This window comes from Erpetoichthys calabaricus, chromosome 8 (genome assembly GCF_900747795.2).
Source record: "Erpetoichthys calabaricus chromosome 8, fErpCal1.3, whole genome shotgun sequence".
Lineage (NCBI taxonomy): Eukaryota > Metazoa > Chordata > Cladistia > Polypteriformes > Polypteridae > Erpetoichthys > Erpetoichthys calabaricus.
This window is the reverse complement of record NC_041401.2, coordinates 131,113,897-131,138,226: the sequence shown is the minus strand read 5'-3', so window position 1 is coordinate 131,138,226 and position 24,330 is coordinate 131,113,897. Positions and strand designations below refer to the sequence as shown.

General features: G+C 36.3%; 1 protein-coding gene across 1 annotated transcript in view; it reads left to right on the top strand.

Moving 5' to 3' along the window:
- Nucleotides 1-24,330, top strand: part of cfap74 (cilia and flagella associated protein 74) — a 525,252-nt gene that overhangs the window by 380,009 nt on the left and 120,913 nt on the right. The window contains exons 27-32 of the mRNA XM_051931357.1: nt 8,282-8,440; nt 11,467-11,621; nt 11,905-12,033; nt 15,307-15,416; nt 20,271-20,326; nt 23,924-24,043. Of these exons, the coding sequence (XP_051787317.1) occupies nt 8,282-8,440; nt 11,467-11,621; nt 11,905-12,033; nt 15,307-15,416; nt 20,271-20,326; nt 23,924-24,043 (729 nt within the window). The remainder of the gene's footprint in view (nt 1-8,281; nt 8,441-11,466; nt 11,622-11,904; nt 12,034-15,306; nt 15,417-20,270; nt 20,327-23,923; nt 24,044-24,330) is intronic.

The following is a 24,330-nucleotide window of genomic DNA, read 5'->3' as shown; positions in this document are numbered from 1 at the left end:
TCTTCATATCTAAATATCTTAAAGCCTTAGCATTATTTCTTTTATGCCATCTTTTTTGCTGTCTGATCATAGAAACATACATCTTCAACTTCATTTACCTCTTTTACCTTCAAAGCTCCTGCAATTGCATATGAATATCTCACATTTATAAAACAACACATTTAAAGAACAGATCTCCACTAAATTGGACTAATTCAAACCATGGACTGTTAATTTGACTCAAGAACCCAGTTTTGTTTGGATAGTGGTTAAACAGTCTATTAATGACATTTCTATTTCTTCTGCTTCTAACCTGGCCCACTTTACACACAAAAAAATTATCGAACTCGAGTTACAGGTGAATAACCTGGAATCCACATGACCCAGTGTGTCAGACCCAAGAGTGAACTTGCATTTCAGAGACCAGAAGAGAGCTCAACAGGCTTCTCTTACTCAAAGCTGAATTTCAGATACATCATACTAGGGCATGATATTATACTTTCAAAATGAACTTAAGTAAATTGTTAGCTCTTAGGATGGAAAATCCAATTCTTTCTCCTTTAATGATCATTTTATGGAATTCTATAATGACCTTTTTTCATCCGATACTCATCCCTAACCATTTTCAAACACGCTGGACTCCCAGGATCGAATGGAATTCAAAGGAAGGCTGTTTGCCCTGGTTTGGCTTATCCTTTATTTCAGATGCTCTCCTCCAGATGACATTTTCAGAGCTTTACCTTTGTATAAACTTTGCTTTTATGTATCTTCCATCAATGCAGGGTAAGGACTCTACCTCATACTCAAATCACCAGCCCATCTTGTTGATGATTACAGTTATGAAGTGCCTGGAAAACATTCTAGCACATGTCTGCAAACAGTCATTGCTAATAATGTACATAATGATCAGAACTTTTTTTTTTTCATTCCACAACAGTCCTGGCAATTTGTACCATCTCTTGCATATTATTAACAATAACTATTTGCAAGCCCTTCTTGCTACAGTTTTTCAATGGATGTAGAGCAATCTTTTAACAAGGTGAACTGGTACTATCTCTTAAAAGTCTTGGAAACAGTGTGATTCTGTTCTTCTTTTATTGATATAATAAACATTTAAATACAATGCACCCCATGTGTCTCACGTAGGCACTCCTTAATCTCTTGTTTCGGTCACGTCTGAAGCGTATCTTTAAGGTCCATAAACCTCTGGATCTGGTTAGTTGTGGTACGCAGCAATTTAAACCTCTGTCTACGCGCTTCTCTTTGTCTTGATCCTGCCGTGGAAATCACTCGCCTTGTAAGTGTCTTTTAAATCTTTATTGTTTAATGTATACTGTCTGCTATGTATTGCTTTGTAAATCTTTATTTTCTTTGATTCTACACCTGTAATTGCTTGTATGTTCCTTTTGTATATATTTCAGTTTACAACGAGGTACATCCAGTATAAGCCTTCAAGAAAGCTCACCCTTTTTGTTTATATGTGGATGTGCTGAGTTGTTTAAGCTCTCTGCGGCCGCGTTGCATGGACAGCGCGGAGTGAGGCAGGAAACACATGATCCCCTTCCCTCCCTTTATTTATTCAGATTGTTTCTTCCTTTAACTATTTAGGCATTATAATATCTTCCTTCATTAAAAACATTATTTCTTCCAATTTTAGCTATATGAATAATGATGTTACACAGTCTATTAATACCTGGAAAGTACAGTATGTCATTATCATTTCAGTTTCAGCTAGCTATCATTAAGATAAGCCATTGTTCCTCTTTCAAGCTTTCAGAGTTTAGTGTTTCCACTTCCTCCATATCTGTTGGAAAGACATAATTTCTAACATTTCTGCCTTCCTATGGAATGTGTGCCGACCTCACATTAAACAATCTCTTCTAACTTTATCCAGAACAGATGTGTGGAGTTGCCAACTATAAGTGGTATCAATAGTCATTTATTCTATATTCAGTTTGGCATTGGCTCTGCCCAACCTCGTTTCTGCCCCCTTACTGTTGAGGCAAGTCTGGCACGTCCATATTCTTTACCTTTTAATTTTTTTTAAAGCTAAAACAAATTATTTATTAGGTTTGATTGTTTCATATGCCCTTCAGGTATGTTTTTACTGATGTCCTGTTACCTTTCATATATGCGTTAAAATTGGATATCTCTGTTGTCATTTTAATTTAAAAAATTAAGGTTAAGGTCAGAACTCTGACTGGGCAACTCAAGGACTTGCCACGCCATTTTTGCTGTATTACTGGGATTTTGTTCTTTGTCCAGGCAGAGGAAGCAGGTTTTGACATCATCAGACCAAAGACTTTTAGTTTAACTTTTTTAACATTTCATTTTTTTTTTTGTCGCAATTTATTAGTTTCATTCTACTTGCCAAAAGAAGTTGGTGGCCTAATTAACAACCTCCACCCAGACAGTGTTTTGCAAGCCTAAAAACACAATTTTCTTTATACTTGGCATGTTATTTATCATATATCTGACACACTGGTCAACTTAATACATAAATAAATGAAACATACAATTTTGTTATCAGTGACAGCTCATAATTTTTTCTCATGATTATGTAACAGTTGAAGGTTGTTAGCATAATTGTAAAATATGTGAGTTTGTTAAGTGCTTTAACACTGGAATCTCTGAAGAATACGAAAAAACTCATAATCCCGGGCCACCTTAAATTCCTTCACACCTCTCCATTAGCGTCTTTGTTTTGCAAATGTGTCGATCAGCACAAGCAGCAAGTAGCCTGCTATCCCATTCCCCACCGTCGCAGCTCAACTCGGCAAAAAGTCTCTTTATTGTGGTGTGAAGTGCCTGGAGTTGTATAGGGTAAATAATATATTGTTATTTGGAACACATGCATTTCACGTGTGTTTCATGTCTACAATGATCTGTGTAAATGTAGGATGAAAGGAAATGTGAGGCAAGACATGCTGAACACATACCTAAAGCAGAAACGTTTTTCATGTTATACTAATAATGACGTGAATTGTATCATGTGTGAAGACTTTAGTCTAAATATCAAATAAACGTGCGATTTTATTCAAGAATATAACCAAAGTAAAAAAAAAATAATTCAATATACATTTTACTGTCAATGAGTTAAAAACCCAAGCTCAAATGTCAATCAACAGAAAGTTGATTTGTATTCTGGGATGTTGCAGAGGTAAGAACTTCTGCCTTATAACCAAAAGGTTCTAGGTTCAAGTCGGCGCTCCTCGTTTTGAGTAGTGAGCTGCTATTATTATTATTACTATAATATAATAAAAACATATATTTGATTTGAGTCTCTAATGCCTGGTGTAAATTTTGGCTACTTGTAAAAGTTTTTTTTATTATTCAGTTTTATTCTGTCAGTGATGTTTACGTGGTACAACGAAATTGTGTCTCCCTCTCTGAGTTGATGACGTTTCTTCACAAGAACAGCGATGACCACAGTTGGTGCTGTGGTTGATGCCTGCTCAGAACTATTTGTTGTACTGACAATCAAAGATACGATGTCCTGTGACCGCTTTCAGACTATCATGTTGCATTTGCGTTTTGATAACAAAGACACCCGTGCAGAATGTGTTAAAAACAACAGGTTTGCTGAGATTTCGGACATCTGGTAACGTTTTGTTGACAGCTGTGTTTTGAGTTTCAACCCAGGGCAAAGACTTTCTGAGTAAGAGGTCATTAAGCTTATGGAGCCGTTTCTGGACAAAGGCAGAACCGTAACAACGGCAGAACCGTAACAACAGAAAGCTTCTTCATAGCACTTTTGCTGGCTAATAGACTGCTGCACCGCAACACAACTCTGCTTGGCACCATAAGTGAAATGGGACATCCACCTGCAGGTAAAGTTACTTCAGTACATGAGCAACTCTCCACGCTACTGTTTAGATCTGGCAAGAAGGTATCTGAATGAATATGAATAATATGAATGATGTTGCATCGGTGCCACAATGTTTTCCGAAATGTAGTATACTCTACAGGTCATAAAATGAGTTATTCCAAATATCATATATACCTATGTCTCTGTTTTTTGTCAGTGCGGCTTTGACATCATGGACCATAAGGTGCATACTAATTAAGCGTGAGCAGGAACACTCAATAAAACTGAATAAAAAAACATTCAAGTGACGGTGAGATATGAAAAAGGCAGATTCACCAGCGTTTGTGTGTCAGCTTTTATCCTCCCAGATCAGAGAATTTCCAGTTCCATTGTCTCAAAACACCACTCACATCTACAGTTATTCCCAGTTTCAGATAAAAAGTAACCGTGTCAGATCTGGGGCGGGTGTGAGTGTTGTATCGTGATTGTGACTGAGAGAATAAAAATTTAAAAAAAAACGCTAACTTTTACAAGTACTATAAATTTACACCGGTTTTTACAGACACAAATCCAATGTATGTTTTTATTGTATAATACTAACAATAAGAGTAGCTCACTGCTCAAAATGATAAATTTGTCGGGGAGCTGGTTTCGAACTCACGACCTCTGGATTATAAGTCGGCAGTTATAACAGCTATACCACAGAAGCTGTCGTGTCTGTGTACCTTTTGTGAAAGTGTTTATTTGATATTTGGCCATCAGCCTTCACATATTATACAGTTCTACATTTTGTCATTTATTACTAAAACATGAAAAACATTTCTGTTTTAACAATGTGTTTACATAGATTGTTGTAGACACAGAGCACACATGAAATTATTTCCCATTACAATTCTGGGTAGCTCACTTCCAGATAATCAATCAAGGCAGGAATTGGGAGAACTTGTTGCCCGTTCTAATGCGGTGGGGGGATGGTATAGCAGGGTGCTGCTGCTGCTTGGGCTTATCGACACATTTACAAGACAAAAGTCGCTGACGGAGAGGTGCGAAGGAATTTAAGGTGGGCCGGATTTATGAGTTTTTTCGTTGGCTCTGGTAATTCTAATGTTAATTATCCAGATATTAACTGGGATAACCTTGCAGATGGAGGAGCACAAGAGCAGGAGTTTCTAGAAGTTATCAGTGACTGTTTTTTTTAACACAGTATGTTAAATCACCAACACGGGGTGACGCTTGTTTGGATTTAGTATTTTGTCATAATCAGGATAGAATTGAGGGTGTAGAAGTGATTGAACCACTAGGGTCAAGTGACCATAATATAATACAATTCTCAGTATTTTGTAAGAGTGCAGATGCAAAGACTAAAATTGTTAAGTTGAACTTTGGTTGGGCAAATTTTGACCAGATACGACAAGATCGAAGTAGGATAGTCTAGGATAAACTTTTAAGTGTGGAGACAGTCGAGGAGCAGTGGAACAGGTTGAAAAATGTTTTACATGTAATGCAGGACAGATACATACCTAAAAATGGAATTAATAGGAAATTTAAAAAAACTCCACAGTGGATTAATAAAGATTTTAAAAAAGAAGCTGCATAGGAAAAAAACTGCTTCATAAGGCATACAAGACTAATGACTGCAAAGTGAATCGTAGAGCGTATGTGAACATGAGGGCAACCATTAAGAAGGATATCATGGAGTCTAAAAGACAGTTGGAGAGGAATATAGCAGATAAGGCGAAAGAGGACCCTAAGAGATTCTATCAGTATTTTAGTAGTAAAAGAACAGTCAAGGAGGAGGTTAAGTGCATCAGAAATAGTAAAAGGGAATTTAAAGGTACCGATAATGAAATAGCGGATACCCTAAGCTTACATTTTTCTGAGGTGTTCACAAGTGAGCAAGTTGAAAACCTCCCGGCGGTACTGAGGGATTGGGAAATTGTAGAGGGAGAAGTACTGCTCAGGTTAAATAGGCTGAAATCAAACAAATCACCAGGACCAGATAATATTCACCCTCGAGTTCATAAGGAGGTTTGTAAGTACATATACAAACCCTTGACTCATATTTTTAGGAAATCACTGCACACTGGAGAGATTCCAAAGGACTGGAAAATGGCAAATGTCATCCCATTATATTAAAAGGGTGACATGGGCTGATCCAAGCAACTGTAGGCCAGTAAGCTTAACATGCATCACAGGAAAATTAATGGAAGGAATTTTTAAGGATAAAATTGAGCAACACTTTACAAGAACAGGAGTTATTCTGAACAGTCAGTATGGGTTCAGAAGAGGGAGGTCATGTTTTACTAACATGCTGGAATTCTACGAGGAGGCAGCAAAAGGATACGATCAAACTGGAGCATATGATATTATTTATCTTGACTTTCTGAAAGCATTTGATAAGGTGCCACATGAGAGGTTGGGCATCAAATTAAATGAAGTGGGAGTTCAGAGTGATGTTTTTAGATGGGTGCAGAATTGTCTCAGACACAGGAAGCAGAGGGTGATGTTAAGAGTGGTGTTCCACAGGGGTCTGTGCTAGGGCCGCTGCTGTTTTTAATATATATAAATGATTTAGATAGGAATATAAGTAACAAGCTGGTAGATAGGAATATAAGTAACAAGCTGGTTAAGTTTGCATATGATACCATGATAGGTGGATTAGCAGATAATTTGGAATCCGTTATATCATTACAGAAGGACTTGGATAGCATACAGGCTTGGGCAGATTTGAGGCAGATGAAATTTAATGTCAGTAAATGTAAAGTATTACACATAAGAAGTAAAAATGTTAGGATTAATACACAATGGGTGGTCAGAAACTCGAGAGTACACCTTATGAGAAGAACTTAGGAGTCGTAGTGGACTCTAACCTATCGACTTCCCGACAGTGTTCAGAAGCCATTAAGAAGGCAAACAGAATGTTAGGTTATATAGCATGATGTGTGGAGTACAGGTCCAAGGAGGTTATGCTCAACCTTTATAATGCAGTGGTGAGGCCTCATCTGGAGTATTGTGTGCAGTTTTGGTCTCAAAGCTACAAAAAAGGACATTGCAGGACTAGAAAAAGTCCAGAGAAGAGTGACTAGGCTGATTCCAGGCTACAGTGGTTGAATTATGAAGAACGATTTAAAGAGCTGAGCCTATACAGTTTAAGCATAAGAAGATTACGAGTTGACATGATTGAAGTGTTTTAAATTATGAAGGGAATTAGTACAGTGGATTGAGACTATTATTTTAAAATGAGTTCATTAAGAACACGTGGACACAATTAGAAACTTGTTAAGGATAAATTTTTCACAAACATTAGGAAATTTTTCTTTACACAAAGAACGATAGACACTTGGAATAAGCTACCAAATAGTGTGGTAGACAGTAAGACTTTAGGGACTTTCAAAACTCGACTTGATGTTTTTTTAGAATAAATACAGTAAGTGGATAGGATTGGTTAGCTTTGTTTAGCTGAATGGCCTGTTCTCATCTAGATTGTTCTAATGTTCATTGTACAGTAAGTTATCTGAAAAATTTCTGTCATGGTTTAGCCTGGGCTTTAGTTTCTTTGCTTTTTATATGTTTCACTTAATGTTTTTTATAAATTCTTTTGTTGTCTTTTTTGCATTATTGAATACATTTTTCTGCTTGTATTGTATAATTGTATAATTTGTATTGTTGTGTTTATTTAGCATTGTGTATTGTCTTATGCTGGTTGTGTTTATTACACTTCCTTGCTCTTAAGACTATGGGACAGTGTCTCCTGATGCAGCAGCCCTGCCAGTAAGCTGCCTACATAAGGACTGAGATGCCACAGGTTTATGCTTAGGAATTAGTTCCTGCTAATGTTATTTAGCAGTGTTTCTTTGATGTTTGTGATTATTTTAAGTTCTTTTTGGACTCTTTTTGGCTTTTGGATATTTTTGCTTTGACCTTTGGTATGTGATTTAGTCTGGTGGACTGGATTTTGTTCTCATTTGGGTTATATTTTACATAACATTTTGTCACCTTTTTACCATGATTTTAGTGTGTATGCCACAAGTCTTGATTTGAGTTTTAGAGCCATGCATACTTGTTTTTGGTGCCCACTTTTAAAAATCATAATCTAAGCTATGCAATAATTTGCTACATTTAATATGTTTTTTGATTTGTATGTCATTTCACCTAAGTTTAAGAAATGCCGGTTAGTGTCCTACAGTTTTACTTGTTACATTTTTTTTCCTGGTAAATTAAAACAGCATGTAATCTTAGAGTAAATAATGAAACATGCCTGTATTATTTAGCTATCTGGTGTATTTGATTATTCAGGGTGAAATGAATCATGTACAATGGAACTATTTAGGTTAAAATACTTTAGAAATGGCTATTTATTCTTTCATAACTAAATTTATAGTTATTTACTGTGCTGTTTGATTTTGCATAATCAGTGTATTAGTTCTAGGGTGAACAGGCATGTTTTTTCCAGAAATTATTGCGTCTGATACACTATGTATATTTGTTCCACAGAAATGCCTAGTTCGAGTTACATTCCGGCCCAAGATAAGTGACCAGGCCATCAAAGAAGAAGCTGTACGAATGATGCTCCTTGCAGAAGAGGGAAAGATACTACAAGAGAAGACTGAAAAGGATGAATCAAACACCTTAAAAGCTGAATCGGAATTTGTGGTAAAACATTACATATTTCGGAATATTGGGTGCTGGGGTACAAGAATTGTATTAGAAGTTGGTCAGTAATATGAAATAGAGATTGAATTAGTGCTTGGGTACTCATCTCAAGTCCTGGATGTCCGCAGAGGATACAGGTTTTCATTCCAGCCATTTTTGTAATTTGAAGTCAGGCCTAGCAGATAATGAAACTTGGTATTTAATTATATGGCTTGTTAGTGCTTAAATTCATCCTAGATGTAGTAAGAAGTTAAGCAAAATGACACCTTTTATTGGCTAACTAGTGAGATTTCAAAACCAAAGCTTTTGAGGTAGCTCAGGCCCCTGCTTCAGGCAAGAGGTAATATAGAAAGTGGAGTTCCTTGTGCTTATATAGACACTAGGACAGATCCAGCGTTGGAAAACCTTTAAATGAGTCATCTTAGATGTAAAAAATTAATAGACCTCTCTAGGCTAAAATTCTTTTAGCAAGAGAGGAGAACAATGTATAGTCAAGGTCTGTTGATAAGATAACTGTCCAACAAAGCCTTTTGAAGTTTCTGATGAGTTCTTCAGAACAATGTGGATCTGTAGTCAGGTTGTCTGGGACAGTCTGAGAGATGCAAACAATCCTCATATCTAGCCATAAATCTCTTGTCTGTATTTAAACCATGTTGTAGTAAGTTACATAAATGTTAGCAGGAGTTTAACTTTCCACTGTTTTCTCTCTTGCTGTTTTGTGAAGTTGCCCATAAGCACTGTGACTTTAAAGTCCCTCTCACCGCGTCCATGGCTGTTGTTGGCTCTTTTGCCATGTTTAATGTGAAACCTGTGTAAATTCATTCTATGTCGGTGTGTTTGTCCAGTTTCTTCCAAATAGAGTGCAGTTCTGGGACATTTCATTCAGAGAATTAGGTAGACCACATTAGATGATCTGCAAGAAAATGATCCCTTTATGCGGTTTTCAAGTCGGCAGTGTGGTATAGCTACACAATATGTATCATAGATGTAAGGACGCATTTTATATCTTGCATCTCTTGGACTGTCCCAGACAACCTGACTATAGATCCACATTGTTTTGAAGAACTCATCAGAAACTTCAAAAGGCTTTGCTGTTACCTTATTAAAAGATCTTGACTATACATTGTTCTCCTCTCTTGCTAAATGAATCTTAGCCTGGAGAGGTTGTTGAAGCAGGCTGACACAGCAGGGGCGTCCTCAGCCCCCAAAGAAGGCACTCGGAAACTACAGAACAGACAGCAGAACTAAGCTTTATTTGTATGGAGCACATACAGACTCATCTCAGACGGAAAAGTGAGCCCCCAGCAATAGGCACCTTTTTCTTTTATTACAATTCTTATCATTTAAGCCAAAATGTGAATTTCCCATTGGGATTAATAAAGTATCTATCTATCTATCTATCTATCTATCTATCTATCTATCTATCTATCTATCTATCTATCTATCTATCTATCTATCTATCTATCTATCTATCTATCTATCTATCTATCTATCTATCTATCTATCTATCTATCTATCTATCTATCTATCTATCTATTATACTTCCTCATCTGACTTCTAGCATTCCATTGCTCTAGTCCTGCCTCTAATTAATCTACCAATCTCTCTGAGCTGGGTGGGTGTCAAACTCTCTGTCCATCATATCTGTTTGACAGCCCCTACCTTCATCCCCCTTCTTTCCCAGCATTCACCCATTATTTACAACCCAAGAGTTTACACTCTCTTTCTTTTCAAGGTTCCCATCTCTTCTCAGTTCTCCTGCACATCCAGACTTTAACAGTGAAAGATAATGGTGGTCTGTGGCTTGTACAGGGTAATAAAAATATATAGGCATGAGCTTTTCAACTCCTACCTCTTACATCCTAATACTTTTTAAAGTATAGTGTCTACTTTTCTTATGTACTTATAATACTTTTCTAATGCATAGAGATTACCAATTTTAAGAATACAATATTATATAATGTCTATCAATTTTTTTACATCTAAGATGTCTCACTTAAAGGTTTTCCAATTCTATATCTGTCCTTCTGTCTATATAAGCACAGGGAACTCCAGTTTCTGTATTACATCTTGCCTGAAGAAGGGGCCTTAGTTGCCTCGAAAACTTGCATATTGTAATCTATCTAGTTTGCCAATAAAAGGTGTCATTTTGCTTAACTTCTCACTAAATCCATAATGGCTAACATGGTACAACACCCTATTCCTCCAAGACAAATCTTTATCACGTAGATTTTTTTGTTTTCTGAGAACGTTATCTATATGTTTTATTGTCCAAATCAGATTTGTACCTCTTGGTCCTTCCCTTCTCTCTCATTTATTTCAAAACATTGTATTGCACCAATACTTCATGATACATATAAACAGATTTAAATAGGAGCACGTCAAATGGAGAGCTGGTGGATCCTTCGTCATTTGCACCTCATTATTAACTGATGGCTTGTTAAAAAAAACAGGCAATAATTAAAACCTAAATGTAGCCGTTTAAAAGTAAAATAGACAATTAAGAGTTCTGAATTATAACAAACGGGTTAACTAAAACTAAGCCCAATAAACATATTTCTTTACTAGTAAATAATTGGGATGTAATTAAAAAACTGGTTTAAGCAAAATTCTGCAGCCACTGTGTACCTTCAGGACTGGAGTTGAGTACCCCTGAAATAGTAAAATGTAATTGCTATTAATTTTATGCTGATATATATAGAAGGGAAGATTATAACAGAAGCTACTTCATAAATTTCATATGATTCTCCAATGAATTAGAGGTTTTTCCCCATTCATTTTTTTCTTTACACTGAAATATAGTTGACCACCCTTGAAGCATGGGAGCAATTTTATATTGTTTTGGAAAACTGTAAAAGCAGTTTGTCTGAACAGAAAATAAGAGTCAGATTAGTTGGTAATGGTTTTTGTTCGATGTTCCTTAAAAGGAAGTCACTGTTTAATAGCCAGGAGCCTAGTCATTTTATGTAAAAACAATTAGGTGTTATTTATATTTGTGTAACCTGTTACTTTACTGCTTCTGTCAGTCTTATTCAGTTACAAAAAAATCTACAAGACAAACTAGTCCTGTTACACCAGTACAGGCATCAAAAGAAAAAGCAGTCAAAACAAGTGGCACCCCTAAGTCCAATTCCTCTCAAATACCTTTTGAATCTTCCAAAACCGAAGACATTCAGAAAGAGTAAGTTTCCATGCTTTGTTTTTTCCCTTAATGTTTCATTACTCATGTTTATGCTGTGCATTTTTTATTTTTTTCTCTAATAAAATTGAGTGTTGTTTATGTAAAAACAGAGAGAGCATTAAATAAGTATTTTTACTACTAGAATAGCTTCCATAATGTGTATTACTGTATATAGCAGTGCTGATTTTTTGTTGTCTGTGTCAGATATGTATGTTCACTTTAAATTTGCTAAAAAGTAAAAGCTTTCTGATGTTTTTAATATGCTTCTTTTTGTTGGTTCTAGTTCTGATGAGTATGCTGCAGCTCAAGCATCTCTGATTCGCTCTTTCAAAGACTCTGTCAGTACATGTATTATCTCCTGCTTTGTTGGTGCAATTGCAAATCCAAATAAACCAGGTTCAATACAGTATAGGTAAGCAATTTCAACAATTTTTTTTTTTTTACTTTTACCTGGAGGATCAGATTATCCATATCTACTGTATATACAGACTGTTACAAATCATTTAGAATCGAATGTTTTTCATTTATCGTAAAGTCTGTGTCCACACAATGTGAATCTATGGTAAGTTGTAAAAGAGTACTTTTAAAAATCTACATACCATCTGTTGCTCTCCTTAAATTTCATTATATCAGGGAAATGTCAAGACTGATCAATGAGATTGTTTTAACACTAGAATTACCAAAGTCTACGAAAAAACTTGTAAACCCGGCTCACCTTAAATCCCTTTGCACCTCTATATTCAACGTCTTTTTGTCTTGTAAATGTGTTAATAAGAACAAGCTGCAAGCAGCCTGTGATACCATTCCCCCCTACTGCCGCAGAAACAGCAAGAAGTTCCTCCAGTTCAAGCCTTGATTATCTGGGAGTGAGCTACCTAGAGTTGTATAGGGTAAATAATTTGATGTGTGTTCCATGTCTACAACAATCTATGTAAACACATTGTTTAAACTGAAACATTTTTCATGTTTTAGAAATAAATGACAAAATGTAGACATGAACTGTATAATGTGTGAAGGCTGATGTCCAAATATCAAATAAACACTTTCACAAAAGGTGCAAATGCAATATGACTGCACGTCCAAATATCAAATAAACACTTTCACAAAAGGTGCAAATGCAATATGACTGCTTCTGTGGTGCAGCGTTAAGAACTGCTGATTTATAATCCAGAGGTCACGAGTTCGAAACCAGCTCTCTCGTAAATGTACTGTTTTGAGCAGTGAACTGGTCTTATTGTTAATATTATACAATAAAAAGTACATTTGATATGTGTCTGTAACAGCTGCTTTAAATTTATAGTACTTGTAAAAGTTAGCGTTTTTTTTTTTAACTTTTATTCTCTCAGTCACAATCACGATACAACACCCCCACCCCAGATCCGATGCTGTTAGTTTTTATTTGAAAATTGGAAATAACTGTAAATGTGAGTGGTGTTTTGAGACAATGGAAGTGGAAATTCTCTGATCTGGTGGGATAAATGCTGACACACAAATGCTGGTGAATTTGCCTTCTTGCTATCTCCTTGTCACTTTATTTTTTTTTATTCAGTTTTATTGAGTGTTCCTGCTAATGCTGAATTAGTATGCACCTTATGGTCCATGATGTCAAAGCTGCACTGACAATAAACAGAGACATAAGTATATATGATATTTGGAATAATTCATTTTATGACCAGTATAGTACATTTCAGAAAACACTGTGGCATTGATGCAACATTATTCATATTCATATTCATGTTATTCATATTCATTCACATGCCTTCTTGCGGTTGTAATCAGTGACTTGCAGTTTTTCTTTTTCCCCCTGATCTTGCCCGGTGTCCACCTTTTGGTGCATGGTGGTGTTTTGTTTGTACTCCAGGACATGCAGAGGAAAGAATAGTACAGAGAGGTCAGTTCCGCTGCAATCATCAAATTCAAATGTTAACAGTTCCCACATACCCAAGGGCCGTCCTTCCTACATTTACGACATGTGTACCTGTTGCAATGTACACACTTCTCTCTATGCTGTGGTTCCTATTACATTGAAGGGGCGCCTGACACTGACTGAGTTTGCTTTCCTGGGGGATGCAGCGGCCTTGGAGCAGAAGCTTGTCAATGTTGCATCCTATTTTTCTTTTTCCATTGCCTTTTCTTGTAAGAAGCGACAGTAAAGTTCCTCTGCAAGGTGAGCAAAAAACACTATTCTTTTCTTAGTGGACCCATGCATGCCTTGTACAGTACATGTGCATTGATTGCCGCCTGGTCAAGCATGTTGTAGCACACAGCAACCGGCCACCTGCGTGCTCCTGCTAGCAGTGGATAAGCTCACGCCTTCTGGTGCATGTATGATTTTATTGTATAATATTAACAATAAGAGCAGCCCACTACTCAAAATGGTAAAGTTATGAGAGAGCTGGTTTCGAACTTGCGACTTTGACCTAGAAAACTAACTGAACTAGAATGAGTTTATACAGACTGGTGAACCAGGCCTGGAGTGTTATTTGGCAAGGAGCATAATTTTGGAAAATGGTTGGGAAATGTTCAGAAATAGTAATACATCAAGATATTATATTTTTCTTGTCTTTGGTTCAAGCTTTAAGCACAAGGAAATAACACAGAAGAAAACTGCCGTAGTCAACACATAAATGCATGAAAAGTATGCATTCTCTTCTTCTTATGACGTTTTGTCAATTCATACCCAATAAGTGAAGGACATCATTAATATTTTCTGCTCAAGTCATCCTTGGTCTACCTGGTCAGCGTTTTCCAGGAAGGGCCCACTGCATGGCTTTGGGTAATCTGCTGTTGTTCATACGTATTAGATGGCTAAACCAAACCAGGTGTCTTTTCTGTAGTTTGAGACTGCTGGACAACTGGGCAGCTTTGGCCGGGACCATATCTGTAATGGTTTCTTGCCATAGTATGTGCATGAATCAGTGTATGCAGCATGAATCAAAGCCAAAAGCTAATCATGTTATGCCTTCGTGAGGAACCATGTCTCAGCTCCATATGGAAGAATAACAATGATAACCCTGTTATATACTTTCAGCTTGATGTATACGGAGAGCTTCTTATTGTCCCAAATTTTCCTTCGTCTGCTCATGGTAGAGGAAGACAAGTCAATGCTTGTCTTGATCTCGGCTGTAGTGTTGTTATTGCAGTTTAAGCAGGCTGCCAAGATAAGTGAACTCTTTGTTCATAAGTGAACATTATCCACACAATTGCTGTTGATGTATAGGGATGAGCCTGAAGTGTTTATTTCAATTTATTTTGTCATATTAGACTAGGACATATCTACTGGTTTATGCATAGCACTGGTAATGAGAAAGGGCTACAATGGGTAGACGGCAACCAATTGGAGTTGATGGAATTTGCCAATGATGTCATTGTGATTAAGACTAATGCACAGAGGACACAAGACAAGAGTAATCGCTTAACAATCACCAGGCAGAAACTAGGATTACTCATCTCGACCTAAAAAATAAAAAGAAATTGATGGATGGAAAGGCACCATGTCTTAACTGATAAATTAATTTTGACTGCAACTGTCAAAGATGACTAATGTGCTATTCTCAGATGGTGATTAATTCACTAAGATCCTGTAAGAAGTATTTAAATGTTAACATGTATACAGTTATGTATTTGTAGCTATAATCAAATAAGTATGTAATTTGTTTTCCTTACTTTATGATTTCCCCATTAGTTCCAGTAATACATTGTATATGGAAGTACGCTGCCCTGCTGTTAAACCCCCTCTAATTGTAATTTCTAACCAAGGCAGAACTTCACTGAATTTCGGAGATGTGGCCACTGGTAAGTCAACCTAAATTTAACATACAGCATTCACCAAATATTCTATATTTTCATGATTTTGGGTTCATTTTAGGTACATCATCAACAAATATGTGGTTCAGTGTTACAGCATATTGAACAATACAGTTCTGCCTATACAGAGATCTTACTGAAGTAACCTGTTCTACATCCTCCTCACGAAACCTAACATCTGAAGTGTACCAGTTAGGTCAGAAAAAGCTTAGAAGCAAAAAAGTAACGTGGTTAAAGGCACAGACCTACATTGAGAGAAAAACAGGTGATGTTTTTTCAAGAGAAAACAAGCTCCCAATCACTAAGCATGGGGGAGAAGCTTTATTTATTCGGGATATGTGGAAGTTAGTAATTAAAGAAGAAATACTTTTAAGTTAAATCTCAACAAAGCTGTTTTTTAGAGTGGTTGAAGAAATTAAAGATAAAAATAGAATAGGTATTTCTTCAGCACAATTCAAAATACACCTCAAAATCAACCATGAGTTATTTACAGGAAAACAAGATTAAGATTTGCAATAGCCTCCCGTACTTAAATATTGGTGAAAGTTAGTAGGTAGATCATGCAGTGCATGCAAGAAAACCACCTAATAATATATTTGGGTCAGACGTTTTCTGCAAAAATGAGTGGAAAACAATTCTTAAACTTTTAAAACAAGAGCAATAATACCATGGCAAGTGGTAATGTTTGGAAACTTTGATTTCTACCTAATGATATGTTATTATCTGACATGATGCCCAATCCTTTGTATATACTATATGTACTATTTTTATTTCAGTCTGTTAAATTTAGCATATAAATACTCATTACTGAAATATCAAAAGTATGCCATGTTTATGTTTTTACTAGAATGAGATTGGGTTAGGTTCATACAGTTTGACTAAAGTTTCTCAAATTTTTATATGCAACTGTATACATAAGTATATGCAGTTAATTTAGCAAGTGTATCTATGTATACTCAATTCAATTCATTCTTATCTCAAAGTCTTCAGTGGAGACAGGTTTAAGTATTGCTGTCTGAAATTGTTAAAGGTCAAGATTCTCATCCACTCCAATGTTTAATCACCAGCTTTAGTATGGGTACACCATCCTATAGTAATCGGTAGCAAACCTGGATTTGGGGTGCCTGCAGCCTTGGCATCTTCTTGAACCAAGGACATCAAGAGTCATAACCAGGATGTTCTAGTGGAATGAGGACACACAAAAAGAAAATTAGTGTTTTTAAAAAAGTGCATAGTGCAGTTTTATTCCACACTCAGGCAATGTCCAAATAAATACAATGCTTTGCAGTCTAATCTTCAAATATATAAGTCAATAAGTAATCCATAATAAAAGCCATGGTCTCTTGTGGGAGTAAAATCAGTCAACAATAAATATAATCCATTAATAAATCGGTTTGAAAAATAAAGACTAAAATCACAGGGTTAAAATCGGTTCCTTCCGATCTTCCAATTTCTTGTGAGCCTCAGTGCTTCCTTCACTCTTCTGCCTCTCCCACTCACGCATCAGGTCACTGCACCAATGGTAAGACACTAGCAAGTGTGTCCCTCTATTTCCAATTCTCGTCCCAGGTTCCTCTGTCAGTCACAACTGAGATGCTCAAAGCTGGTCTCCACCACCCTACATTCTGTAATTGATCCAGTAGAAACTCACCCCTTCTGCTCCAAATTGCTCTGTGAGAGCGACCCACCCCTGGAGTGCCATTCCTCTCGCTACCTCACAGAGCCACCTGACTTCCTAGCCACCTGACACTAGATCTGGCTCACTCACTCAACCTTACTCTTCCTTGATTTTTCTCCCTCCTCTGTTTCTTTTTTCTTTCTCCTATCTTTTCCAAATCTTTCCTACTCAAACTCCTTTTTTATACCTTATGGGTACATGTGCTTCACTTCACAACCCATGGAGTGTCAATACTGAGTACATTGTGCTTGCACATTAATAAGCAATTAGTTAGTTGTCCCATTGAACACTCTGCAACCACAAGGGTTTACAGTGGTGTGCACATCCACACCCACATGTTTGAGCCTCCCCATTTTTACTAAAAATCTCTGCATCGTCACAGACACCTGATGTGCAAGTACCACACGCTTACAATAGCAGAAAGATAACTGTAAAAGGTTCACGGTAGTATATTTAAAAGCTCTAAATCCAACTGGAATAATACTTATCCTTGGAATTTTATGAAGTTCTGCATTTTAAAATCACTATATACAGTTTTTTCTCTACAGTGTAAGGTGTCAGAGGGTGACAATGTATATTTAATGTTTATCAGGAAGGCAAAGCAGTGGGACTTGAGCACAGAAGTAAGTTATCTGGTTCTGATTGTGCTTTCTAGTTGTGAACAGTGTTTATTTTGGGTGTTACTCTCTTGCATCCAAGTACATAAATTAGCAAGGGTCGCATTTATCAAGTTCATTTCCTCTGGTTTGTAGTGTGGATTTGGTTATAGACTATCTTTCAAATAAGGACACATTCACAATAATAAATAAAATGAAATTAAAACAATTCATTCAAAGTACCAGTATTATGGGAGATGGATATATGTACATTCAGCACATACAGAAGCAGGACAGTAAACAACAAAAAACTAAATCAAAGTTGTCTAGTTTTTTTCTCCTCTTTATTTAATGAAAAGGTTGCAGACTTTCAAAGTATATGTAACCAGTTTAATTCTTGCTCAAATAATTGCTCAAGGAGATGTTATTAATTTGGGACTGGCTTTTAAATGCTTTTGTAAGGTTTCTTGTTTACTACCAAGTAACGTTATGCAGCCTGCAACATCATCCAGCATGACCCTTTGGTGCTAAGCTGGTGCAGTGAGCCCTGGGTTCCTCCTGGTGCAGAACAATGCACGGCCTCATGTAGCCAGAGTAAGTAGGCAGTTCCTGAATGACAAAGTAATTGATGCCATTGACCAAAAGCTTACTGTTCTAATATTTTATTTTTATTTAGCACAACAGTCATCTTAACATGTGATATAGAAATGATAACCGCTACATGCATTATCACCTAGAAGAAATCCTCACTAGCCTATTGGAACATTTTGAAACATAGCCTCACCAAATAGTCTGTCACCTCGCTGAATGTGCTGCATACACTTTCAAAACATATATAGGAACTGTAAAAAATATGTAGGTCTCTTGTTTATTTACAAAGTTTAAGTAACTATTGTAAAACAAGAGACGAGGACAAAAAAAAAATTTGGGGCACTTTGGAGGCAAACCCCATATACTTGGTGGAAAAAAGGTCAAAACAATAAAACAAGGTACAAAGTTTTATTCAGACGGTAGTCAAATCACAACTGACATAACGCTGCCGGCAGCTCCCCTTAAGAAGATGCCAGATTGGGGCGGAGCCAAGGCACCATAACTCGGAAGTGATGTCATTCAGACTTCTGTCTCTGATCTGCAGGAGAGAAAGGAGGAGAAGAATTAAGCAACAGCGCCAACCCTCGATGTGTGGGCGGAATTACAATTAGATAAGCCTTTAAGTTGTCTTCCATACACATGTGCGACACTATCAACAAAAATCCTGGATATGTTTAGTAATTTTTAAGTAACAGCCAGACTGCTATTTTAGATCTCAAAATGAGGACGTTTCCAGGAAAACAAGGACATCTCTTCACCCTAAATCTATTCATCTATTTATTAGTTTTTGAAAATACTGTAACATCAATAGATCATCTCCAATTGTACAGGTATTTTGAAAAACAAAAGATAGTCGGACAGTTTAACTCATGTCTTTTCCCCAGTTCAAGCTCTTTTTAGAGGAAGAAATAGGAATGAAGGTGAGATTGGGCAGAAATGGAGTGGAATTTTGTCTGTATTAGAATTAAACTTTGGCAGGAGCAGGAGTAAAAAAATCAGTACTATGCAAACTTCTGCTTTGAGTCTAGTTGGTACTAACTTTTGTGTGTTTGAATCCTCTACATGACTTTATGTTGTCAACTGCTGTGGATTCATGAGTATGGTGATTATGCTTTTAGGAATTTAGTGATCCCTATTAAATTTAGAAAAAGAAACTAACTTTAAATTCAAGTAAAGTCAATAACAACAAATGCATATGCTAGTAATTCACTACCTTTTTCTTTGGCTGCAATATTATAAGCAGTATAGATGGAGGAACTAATTGGCTGGAAGTCTTCATGGACAAAAGTGAAATTTTCAGTGGTATATGTGAAAGAAGAGCACACTTTATGCTTCTTTGTCCAAGGTTCTTCCTCTGGGTTTGATCACACCTTGCGGTAGCTTGCTGTGTTGCAGTGAACTGTAATGAGGTTTCACACAGTCATTCTCTCTTATTAGTATAAAATACAGTGGTAAATGTTAGAGATTAGTTAATTCTTTCTGTAACAAGACAACCATGTTGCTTGTAAGGACCTTATTTAAAGCATTTCTTTACCTGGAGACGTCTGTTTCTAACCGTATGCACAAGCTGACTGCATTTGATTTGTTCCTTAATGTTTTGTCATCCATTGGATGTCAAGAGACCAGCAAGAGCAGTTTTTATCTAACTTTTCTTTTTAAACCAGTTGACCTCCAGGTACATCAGATGTCTCTCCCAATTGTATTCTATCTAATGCACTTCTGTTCTTTTTAAGAAAACCAGCAGAATAGTCTCTGAGACATTTGTTGGTTTCAGAATACAATACTTTCTAGTGGATTAATTGCTAGGGAGGTATGCGTAACTCTGAAACTGCATAACTGAACAATGTATAAATGTAAATCACAATTTAAGCAGTATTGTGTTAGTATACATCTCCATCAGCATTATGTTTAAATGTACATTTTGATTTTTACAGTCTTTTTATGTTGGCTTTTGATCTTGTTGTTCTTGTTCATCAGGTCACACGCTGAAGAAAAGAATTAGAGTACAAAATATCTCCCATGAAACACTGGAAGTATCTTTTTATTTTTTGTGGTTTACTGTTAAAATTTAATTAATACTAATAACATTTCCATTTCTTTATTATTATGGGGTTGTTGGTATATTTTTACTACATCTGAACACAGCTCAAGCATACAGAATGTGAATAGACTTAGAAGTAACAACACTACAGTATTATTGCAGAGGGTCACATAATAGAGAAAGTGTTGTTCTCTTGGACTGTTGATGTTCCCAACCTCATTAGATTTAAAAGAAAAATGACTGTCAATTTGCTGACCTCTGTGTGTGAAATTTGCAGCCCTTTTGGGCTTTATCTATCAAAATTCTACCTTGATGTATGGCAACCCCATTCAGATACTATGTATTCCTATTTATTTGCGTCCAGGAGGGCTACTACCTGTATCCATAGCTTGATCATTTGATCTGTTCTTGTGAGTGCTGGGATGGCAATAAACACCAAAGGGCATGTTGGCTAATCACTTACCTTCCAATGACTGCCCAGATTCTTCTGTAATAAGAAGGCAGACTAGCTCATTATTATGCAGTATAGTATGATCCAGGTGTATGATGTCTCTCTGACATACTGCTTGAATGTAAATCATCAGGCAAGTCTACTAAAGCATACTCAGACCAAAGTATGATAATGCCACCACCACAGCTTCAAGTATGAAGTTCTTGTTGTACAATATAATTCATTACTATCTGTTTTTCAAACAAAGGGGTAATGCTGACCACAAAGATTCTACTTTTGACTTATCTGTCCATGGGACATTGTACTAGATCAGTTCAAGATTATCAGTGTTCCTGTAAGAACTTAAAATTATGTTTAAGATCTCATGATGTAATTATTGAGTAGTGAGTTCTGCATAGCTACTCTGAAATGTCTTTCTGATGGTAAAGTTGTAAACACTGACATTAGCCATGATACTGTAAGATAAGTAAATAGATCCAGTTTGTTTTAGGATTTGTTATTATTTCACATATATTATACTTTGTTTTGTAGCAGTGTTGGCAAGATAACCAGTCCCGGGAAGATTAATATCTTCCATTTTGACAGTATGGCTTTGAGTGTGGTTTGATAGAAAAAGAAAAACAATGAAACTTTGAATTGCCTTATAACTATTTTCATAATAATTGACAATGGCAATTGTTTTATACAGATTTCCTGTAATTTATTTTAATTGTGGGAAGGCGCTTATATGAACCTGCATGTTGACAAAGTTATACTGTTGGTAATGGCCAAAGTTAGTCATATTGTTACTGATTTAACCAAAGAATTTAGGGCTGACCACTAGTTAGGGTTAGTTGACTAATAAATTGTTCACACCAGAAAGTTGCATGCTGGACTCTATGCACATCAAACAAAAAAGAAGCATTAAAATAATGCATCTTTTTCCTTGAAAGATATCCTGCATAAATTAATGTAATTCATTAAAAGATTGGACTAAGATCATTGAGAGTACAATACAGTTATGCAGAAAATTAAACAGAGGACACATACAGGCACCCCAGGAGTGAATCGAAATGCTCTAACTACAAATGTAAATCATGGAACAGGGCTGCAGAATAATCGGTGAACCAGAAGTCTTGTGACTATAACATATTATTAAATATTCATTGAATATATAATATCATTTGGTATGTTTAAAACCATTTTTCCCTCTTTCTTTTGTTCTATCTACTCTATCTATCTATCTATCTATCTATCTATCTATCTATCTATCTATCTATCTATCTATCTATCTATCTATCTATCTATCTATCTGTCTGTCTGTCTGTCTGTCTGTCAGTTATTAAATCTTTAAGTGATGTCAGTCATGCTTCAGAGGAGAACATACTGCTATTGCAGAATGAGCTCAAAGCAGGAAGGGAGAAGACTGATCCTTGCTAGCAAAATGAAAAAGTAGCTAAAAACCTGAAGAGATGTTAGTGTGAAAATCAGAAAAGATATCATCATGTTTAGTAATGAATCTTGGCAGATGTAGAATAATCTTGGGTTTGTCAGGTCTTATCAGTGGTATATATGATACATGTTTTCTTGCATTGTTGTCATTCCCTTTGTAAATAATGGTACAGTAATCCCTCCTCCATCGCGGGGGTTGCGTTCCAGAACCCCCCGCGAAAGGTGAAAATCCGCGAAGTAGAAACCATATGTTTATATGGTTATTTTTATATTGTCATGCTTGGGTCACAGATTTGCACAGAAACACAGGAGGTTGTAGAGAGACAGGAACGTTATTCAAACACTGCAAACAAACATTTGTCTCTTTTTCAAAAGTTTAAACTGTGCTCCATGACAAGACAAAGATGACAGTTCCGTCTCACAATTAAAAGAATGCAAACATATCTTCCTCTTCAAAGGAGTGCACATCAGGAGCACAAAATGTCAGAAAGAGAGAGAAAAGCAAACAAATCAATAGGGCTGTTTGGCTTTTAAGTATGCGAAGCACCGCAGGGCACAAAGCTGTTGAAGGCGGCAGCTCACACCCCCTCCGTCAGGAGCAGAGAGAGAGAGAGACAGAGAAAAACAAACAATCAAAAATCAATACGTGCCCTTTGAGCTTTTAAGTATGCGAAGCAAAGTGAAGATAATCTTTCAGCATTTTTAGACGAGCGTCCGTATCGTCTAGGTGTGCGAACAGCCCCCCTGCTCAATCCCCCTTCGTCAGGATCAGAGAATATCAGCGCAAGAGAGAGAGAGAGAAAAGTACGTTGGGTAGCTTCTCAGCCGTCTGCCAATAGCGTCCCTTGTATGAAATCAACTGGGCAAACCAACTGAGGAAGCATGTACCAGAAATTAAAAGACCCATTGTCCACAGAAATCCGCGAACCAGCAAAAAATCCGCGATATATATTTAAATATGCTTACATATAAAATCCGCGATAGAGTGAAGCTGCGAAAGACGAAGCGCGATATAGCGACGGATTACTGTATTTCTATTAGCGTGTCAAGTTGAGTGATAGGGCAAGAACATGTCTGGTCAGAAAACTTAAAAAATTTCTCCTTGAGATGGCATAGCTGGGACATGTATTTAGGAAGCAGAAAATTAGAAACAATGGGTTCTACCACTCAGTAAAAAGGCCAGCTGCAGATATAAGTGCTTGCCTGTGATAGAGCGTAGTGCGTGGCTATATGACAATGAAAATAATTTATTGATTCTTACTTTGTACTTGTCCATGTCAAAACTACTTTTGTTCATTTATATATGTAAAATTGTAAGGCTTGTCTTTCTGTTACACAAAAACTCATGTGCCATATGCTTTTAAAGCTTGATGTTGGTCTCAATTGACAGCATATGCAGTGACACATGCAACACGGCCCATGATTTTGGTGATTAATTGCTAATTTATAATTAAAAAGGGAAATCACCAGATGAAAATTAATTGAAATTTATTTGAAAAGAAACATTTTTGGATTTTATGTGCTTGTTCATATCTGTAGAACTGCAGTCTCAATTGCAGAATTAAGACTGCCATAACCAAAGGCCTATTTGTAATCTAGTTTCCTATGTAAAATGTTTATAATTTTGCATTCTATAAATCTTACTATATAAAAAATGTATAGAAAAATGTATTTGTAATGTGTATCCTTAATCAGTTTGCTTCTCAGCTCAGTTCCTCTCTTTTTAACCCCTGTGGACCTTTTATGTTGATGAACGCCCTGAGGCCTCTTCTGCCAGGAGCAACTCACACCCTCTTGATCTCATTTACCCCTGTGGAAAACAAAAAGGTACTAATAATATATTTTTTTTTCCACACCATATACTTCTATCGGGAGGGCATATCATATTATTTTTATAGTAATACATAAAATATTCCTGCAACGTTAAGCTATACACATCAACTTTAGTATTAATTTAAAAACACAGTTCCAAACAAAAATAATCAGGCCTTAAATAATAAATATTAATAAAATTGTAGAAAGAAAGTATTCTGTCAGAGAAAGTAGTTTCACAAAGAAAAAAATTAGGATTAATAAAAATCAAAAATATTGATTTTAGTATGAGTATTATAAAT